Genomic DNA, 7,872 nt, shown 5'->3' on the forward strand with positions numbered 1-7,872 from the left:
AGCGAGAGAGCGAGAGAGAGAGCTAGATATATTTGGTTGTATTTTTTATTTTTTACTTTCACTTAGCTAGCAAATGCAGCTAGCTAGTTTAGCCTATTCAAACACCCAGATCAAACAGAGAGGGATGCTATGTTTGCTAGCTGGCTATGGCTATCCAACACTGGAACTCTTCCAAGTTAAGGTAAGATTTTGGTTTTATTAATTTATGATTGTAGCGGCTTTCCTAATGCATTAGTTCTAGTAGCTATGTTGACTATGGCGTGACAACGATGTAGGCTGTGTGTCGCGTTTAGCGGTCATGATATGAAGGTTTGGTTTGGAAAGGTTTTTCGCCTGGTCACAGATAGCTGATGTGTTGTGCACTGAAGTCTACACGGGAATGGAAAAGGTGAGAGGAGGAGAACCCGTAGATAGTAGTGAGAAATAATTATATATACAACGAGCAAAGAGATCATGTTGTTTTTATGTGGTTGCTATGAACGTGAATGTGTTTGTGTGTGATCAGGGGTGTATGTATAGATACCGATTCTATCGAGGAAAAACATTTCTTAAACGGAAGCAAATGGAACGAAGCGGGGATAAACGTACCTGAATTTGTCCAATAGAAACTCACATTTGCAACTGTTGGACTAATGATTACACCCTAGATCAGCTAAATGCAGGCAAGAGTGTGCAAGGCGATTTTGAATGTGTCAATGTCTGTCACCTTGATTACTCAAAATTCTCTCGACCTGTGCACCTACGCTGTAAAGTTCCATTCATAGGCTAGATTGTACCAATCTCATGATGGGTACAGGGAAAATGTGAATATCATGTAGTAGCCTAAACCTATCGATGTTACATTGAGCTGGGTGAATGGAATAAGAATGAGAGTCATCCAATATGCTGTAATAGGCCATCTCATTAAAATAATTATCGTCCTCTCTCATCTTAAACGGCACTGACCGCCACTGGTCTCTAGGTAGTAGTTTATAAGTGAAGATACTGAACAAACATTGCTAGAGATACTGCCTAAATCTTGCTCAGGCAAGTATGGTTGATGCCCTCTGTTTCAATGTCACTGACCATTGTCCCATGGTGGTCCTGCAGGCACGGATCTCCTGCAGGTGGCGGCCCATGAGTTTGGCCACGTCCTCGGCCTCCAGCACTCCCTGGTCGACGGAGCCGTCATGTCCCCCTTCTACAGCTTCTCCTATCCCCTGGAGCTGAGCGACGATGACAAGCAGGGCATCCAATACCTGTATGGTCCGCTGCGAAAAGCCCCGCCCGTCATCACAGAGACCAATGAGATCGAAACCACTGTGGTGAGGACTGAATATGACAAGAAATTAATAGAAGTTCAACTTATCAGTGAACACATCCATTGTTGGGAGCAAATAGGTAACAACTGGAATATTAGTAGATTGACACGCAATGCTCGTTTCAGTGACTCAATTTGTTGAGATTGAAGAAAGTTTCCAGGCTGAGTTGAGCTTCCGCCATTTTGATTTTGCATGACATAACCTGTGCTCACTCTGTCTCTTTCTCCATGACTTGGCCACAGCCGGACCCCTGCAGGACTAACTTTGATGCCGTGTCCATGATCAGAGGGGAGATGTTCTTCTTCAAGTCCCGCTACGTGTGGCGTATCCGTGATGGCCAACTGCAGGCGGGGTACCCGGCGCTAGCAACACGCCACTGGAGGGGGATCCCCGACAACATCGATGCGGCCTACGAAGACAAGACTGGAAACAGCTGGTTCTTCCAAGGTGGGTTCCACCATAGAAATAGAATACCTGCCATAGTCTGGGGTTTTACCCATTCTAATGTGTATTTCTATGGGATCCACTGCTCTGCTGGTAGCAGTTGATTTTGAGCTCTGATATTTGGCAGGCGTGGTAAGGAGTACAGAAGTAGCTCATCGTAGGGCAGTGTGTCTAATTGTTTTTAAATTAGCTATTTTTATGACAGGACAGTTCAAAACAGACAGGAGAGGCCCACGGTGAGAGTCAAACCCCTGTCGCCAGGGCGTATGTGTGGTCCAGAGTCGGGACCTTAGAGCGCAGTACCAGACTCTCGCATGTTAGTAGCAGTTCCGAGTGGGACCATAAGTGTTTCGTTTTGAGACAGCCATTTTTCTGAAAGTCAAACACAGGAGGCTTCTGAGGGGAAGACAGCTCATAATAATGGCCAGAACAGAGCAAATGGAATGGCATCATACACCTGGAAACCATGTGTTTGATATACAGTGGGGAGAACAAGTATTTGATACACTGCCGATTTTGCAGGTTTTCCTACTTACAAAGCATGTAGAGGTCTGTAATTTTTATCATAGGTACACTTCAACTGTGAGAGACGGAATCTAAAACAAAAATCCAGAAAATCACATTGTATGACTTTTAAGTAATTAATTTGCCTTTTATTGCATGACATAAGTATTTGATCACCTACCAACCAGTAAGAATTCCGGCTCTCACAGACCTGTTAGTTTTTCTTTAAGAAGAGACTTCTCTACTCATTACCTGTATTAACTGCACCTGTTTGAACTCGTTACCTGTATAAAAGACACCTGTCCACACACTCAATCAAACAGACTCCAACCTCTCCACAATGGCCAAGACCAGAGAGCTGTGTAAGGACATCAGGGTTAAAATTGTAGACCTGCACAAGGCTGGGATGGGCTACAGGACAATAGACCAGCAGCTTGGTGAGAAGGCAACAACTGTTGTTGGCGCAATTATTAGAAAATGGAAGAAGTTCAAGATGACGGTCAATCATCCTCGGTCTGGGGCTCCATGCAAGATCTCACCTCGTGGGGCATCAATGATCATGAGGAAGGTGAGGGATCAGCCCAGAACTACACGGCAGGACCTGGTCAATGACCTGAAGAGAGCTGGGACCACAGTCTCAAAGAAAACCATTAGTAACAGACTACGCCGTCATGGATTAAAATCCTGCAGCGCACGCAAGGTCCCCCTGCTCAAGCCAGCGCATGTCCAGGCCCGTCTGAAGTTTGCCAATGACCATCTGGATGATCCAGAGGAGGAATGGGAGAAGGTCATGTGGTCTGATGAGACAAAAATAAAGCTTTTTGGTCTAAACTCCACTCGCCGTGTTTGGAGGAAAAAGAAGTATGAGTACAACCCCAAGAACACCATCCCAACCGTGAAGCATGGAGGTGGAAACATCATTCTTTGGGGATGCTTTTCTGCAAAGGGGACAGGACGACTGCACCGTATTGAGGGGAGGATGGATGGGGCCATGTATTGCGAGATCTTGGCCAACAACCTCTCAATAAGAGCATTGAAGATGGGTCGTGGCTGGGTCTTCCAGCATGACAACGACCCGAAACACACAGCCAGGGCAACTAAGGAGTGGCTCCGTAAGAAGCATCTCAAGGTCCTGGAGTGGCCTAGCCAGTCTCCAGACCTGAACCCAATAGAAAATCTTTGGAAGGAGCTGAAAGTCCGTATTGCCCAGCGACAGCCCCGAAACCTGAAGGATCTGGAGAAGGTCTGTATGGAGGAGTGGGCCAAAATCCCTGCTGCAGTGTGTGCAAACCTGGTCAAGAACTACAGGAAACGTATGATCTCTGTAATTGCAAACAAAGGTTTCTATACCAAATATTAAGTTCTGCTTTTCTGATGTATCAAATACTTATGTCATGCAATAAAATGCTAATTAATTACTTAAAAATCATACAATGTGATTTTCTGGATTTTCCGTCTCTCACAGTGGAAGTGTACCTATGATAAAAAATTACAGACCTCTACATGCTTTGTAAGTAGGAAAACCTGCAAAATCGGCAGTGTATCAAATACTTGTTCTCCCCACTGTATTTGATACCATTCCACTGATTCCGCTACAGTCATTACCACGAGCCCCTTCTCCCCAATTAAGGTGCCACCAACCTCCTGTGAAGTCAGGTTTGGTCAAACTTCTAAAAAGAAAGTATTTGACAGCAGATCACCAGAGGGGTAAATGTAAAGTGATATTAGTTGCTTCACACAAACAATCCACGGCTTAACGACTCTGCTCTGGTTTTGTTTATTTTAACAGCGTTGATCATAGTGATGACAGATGGCAGAAACATGGTCTAGTCTTGCAAGGGTGTATAGTGTGTGTGTGTGTGTGTGTAGATATACGATTGTCTGCGTGTGCCTGTGTGCAAAGGCGTATGTGTGTGAGTGCGTATATGTGTCTCTGTGTGTGTGTGTGTTGTTTTATTGGCGTCTAAACTCTCCACCTCCCACCAGGGCTCAGCCAGTGTTTGGGTGGGCCAATTAGGCACAGCAGTTAGCAGAAGCTCCTATAAGCACAGCAGCAGTAGAAGGGAGAGAGGAAATAGCAGCAGTAGGAGAGAGAGGAAACAGCAGTAGTAGGGAGGGAGAGGAAACAGCAGTAGTAGGGAGGGAGAGGAAACAGCAGTAGTAGGGAGGGAGAGGAAACAGCAGTAGTATGGAGGGAGAGGAAACAGCAGTAGTAGGGAGGGAGAGGAAACAGCAGCAGTAGGGAGGGAGAGGAAACAGCAGCAGTAGGGAGGGAGAGGAAACAGCAGTAGTAGGGAGGGAGAGGAAACAGCAGCAGTAGGGAGAGAGAGGAAACAGCAGCAGTAGGGAGGGAGAGGAAACGGCAGTAGTAGGGAGAGAGGAAATGGCAGTAGTAGGGAGAGAGGAAACAGCAGCAGTAGGGAGGGAGAGGAAACAGCAGCAGTAGGTAGAGAGAGGAAACAGCAGTAGTAGGGAGAGGAAACAGCAGCAGTAGGGAGGGAGAGGAAACAGCAGTAGTAGGGAGAGAGGAAACAGCAGTACTAGGTCCATTCACCAGGTACATGTTTCAGCCTGAGCCTCTGGTTTATGTGACCCACCGTCTACCTAGCACAGATGTCGTCCCTGACAGCTGATACAGGCTCTGATTCAGAGGGGTTGGGTTAAATGCGGAAGCCACTTTTCAGTTGAAGGCATTCAGTTGTACAACTGACTAGGTATCCTCCTTTCCCTTTCTTATATTATTTCATCCCCCTAATAGTTAACATTAGGACTGACTAGGCTAATCCCAGATCTGTGTCTAAAAAGACGTGTGACATCGTCAACAGGCGACAGTTACTGGGTGTTTGACGCGGAGAGGAGGATCACGGGGCCGGACTCAGTGCGTCGGCTGGGCCTTCAAGTGTCGGACATCCAAGCAGCCCTCATGTGGGGCGAGGACAAGGCCCAGAAGACCTACCTCTTCAAGTCGGGCACCTACTGGCGCTTCAGCCCCCTGGAGAACCGGGTGGACACAGCACACCCGCGTAGCATGCAGGACTGGAGGGGCATCCCCAAGGACATTGACGCAGCTTTCCAGGACCGATATGGTGAGAGTCAGAGATATACAAAAATAGTCAAAGGCTAAATGTATTTGGACAGGATCCATTATGTCGTGTTGTGTTCCCAGTTTTATTGATAGCAAGCATGTGGATATCTCTGAGTATTGTGTGTTTCTGACAGTTTGTGTGTGTGCGTGCATGTAACCCCATGGTAATTCCATTTAATTGCATTGAGCTAATTGTTGACCTCCTAACTTCCTAATAGGCTTTGCTCATTTCCTGAGTGGGAGACAGTATTGGAAGTTTGACCCCGTGGAGGTGAAGGTTCTGGAAGGATACCCCCGCTATATCGGCATGGACTTCTTTGGCTGCCCCGCTTCCTTTTATCGATAAAGCCAGGAAGAGTCCATATCACCCCAAGAGGTGAATGGAATATCAGGGCCATCTTTATTTTTTTGCTCTTAAGACTAATGTTGTTCCACTGGGACTGTAGACTGATACAATTACATCATTGTGTAACATAAACAGGATGACTGTTGATTTTGGTCTACTGGAGGTCAGGACTTGATGCTATTGGTTGAAACCTTCATTATGACCCCAGTCTGAGGTCCGGGGCAGTCTGAAGACCAATAGAAATTGAGGTCATAATTCAAAGGGTGAATTGAGTACATTTAGTTTCATTGTCATCCACAATATGATAATAGCTGGTTTGAAATCGATGCACACTGTTTGAGAGATACGTTAAAGAGCGAACGGCCAGCTAACAGAAAAACAATGTACGCAACTGGTATTTGTAAATGGACATTTTCATTCAAGATAAGTAACTTCAATACTTTTGTTCACGATAATCATAACTCAATTTTAATCAATAGGCAGCTTTTTCTCAAGACGAATGCTTATCTCTGCATCAAATAATAAGTTGTGGTATGCTATATGTTTTTATTTTTTCAGAACAATACCTTTTGTAACCGTCTTTAGCCTCTGGTACATACTATTTAACAGTGGCATTTAAAAGTAACATTTTACATAGGTTCATCTTTTCAAATCCGTAGGAACAGTGTAGTTACAGTATTATTTCAATACTCTCAGTACTTTTCTCTATGAAGGGAAATGTAAAAAACATTCTACCCCATATTCATCATCTCCAGCACCAACCCCAACATCAACATATGTGAAAATGGCACGTTTCTATGTTTTGTATTAAAAAAGATAGAGGAAGCTTAAGTGTGTCACATGACATCATCGGTGTGCATCATATGACTTTTAACCAATTCTGAGTAGGCATTGCCTACTAATTGTCTACTAATTGGTTGATGATGTCATTGTAAACACTTATTTTCCTTTTTTTAATACAAAACATAGAAAACCACCATTTTCACATACAGTATGTTGATGTTAGGATGGTGCTGGAGATGATGAATATGAAGTTGAACATTTTAGATATGTCCCTTTTAAAAACTACAACCGGTGCACTAGAAAAGTGAGGTGATAGTTCCATGTTTCTTATTGGTGCTCATCGCCCTTTCCATCGACAGCCAATGATACTCTTCTCAGGAAAAAGTACATTTAACAAACTATACCCTCTGAATCGTTTTTTTTTGCTTGATGTTTATCCTTGATTCTTATTTATTGCTGTTTATGTGTTGTCAAAAATATTTTACCCACAGATGAGTCTCAAGTATTTATCTGTGCAGTCCTGCTTTCTTTTCTGCCATTGTTTAGACAAAACCCATCAGGTAGCAGTGTAAACCTATTTGAGAGGGACACACATTTTCTCTCCGGCCTCACTGAGCTTTCTATTTCACACACAGCTGCTAAAACTGACTCAACAATGAAGGTAAAGATGTACCTCAAATAGAGGGCTTTATCTTTAACAGTTATAGGGATATTTCACTCCAAAATCAATGTTTGATAGACGTTTTATACCTCAAAAGTAGGCCATCTGTTTTGTAGATCCAGCCATATGCCACTATCCAAAATGAATGGTGTTGATGCATATAGCTGGAGGAGTGTAGATTCATCTTGACATTAGACTCGTTTTTTTTGGTCTGAAAAGATCTGACAAAGTTTGATTTGGGAGTATAACGTCCCTTTATTGATGTGATGATTTTACAGTGGTGAAAGCCAAGCATTGCATATCCAAAGTTGTCACGGTGATACCTCATCAGGTAAAACGTCCTTCAGTTCTTTTACAAACTGCTCCTTCCAAGATGGTGCTGTAAACCTTATTCATGTTGTAGCGTGGAACCATTTGTCATGCAGCTAGCCTCAATTGCTAGTCATTGATGCTTCAATGTATCAGTGCAGGCCACTGATACCATTTCCTCACTCTTTTTGATATATTGTGATGTCATTGACTGCAAGATAACTATTTCATAAAGCTTGCACAGGTAGTTTTGGTGTCAGAGCATTGTCTGTAGAATTATGTCTCGCAAACACTGTTTTTTTTACCATGTATCCCGCCTAACAACCTGACCATTTCTCTTTCATAGAATAGTTTTTTTAACCGAAATATATATTTACTATGTAAATCATTTAGTATAAATTCTTTGGTACCAATAAAAAGCCTCTTGGTTTAAATGAAA

The 7,872-nt window shown here is 43.6% G+C and overlaps 1 protein-coding gene across 1 annotated transcript in view; it reads left to right on the forward strand.

Annotated features, from left to right (window-relative positions):
• The window catches only part of mmp11b (matrix metallopeptidase 11b), a 35,213-nt gene extending 27,341 nt beyond the window's left edge, over positions 1 to 7,872 (forward strand). The window contains exons 5-8 of the mRNA XM_071351837.1: positions 1,090 to 1,304; positions 1,544 to 1,748; positions 5,075 to 5,335; positions 5,553 to 7,872. Coding sequence (XP_071207938.1) covers positions 1,090 to 1,304; positions 1,544 to 1,748; positions 5,075 to 5,335; positions 5,553 to 5,680 — 809 coding nt within the window. The 3' untranslated portion in view covers positions 5,681 to 7,872. The remainder of the gene's footprint in view (positions 1 to 1,089; positions 1,305 to 1,543; positions 1,749 to 5,074; positions 5,336 to 5,552) is intronic.

The sequence above is a fragment of the Salvelinus alpinus genome, chromosome 18 (genome assembly GCF_045679555.1).
Source record: "Salvelinus alpinus chromosome 18, SLU_Salpinus.1, whole genome shotgun sequence".
NCBI classification, from domain to species: domain Eukaryota; kingdom Metazoa; phylum Chordata; class Actinopteri; order Salmoniformes; family Salmonidae; genus Salvelinus; species Salvelinus alpinus.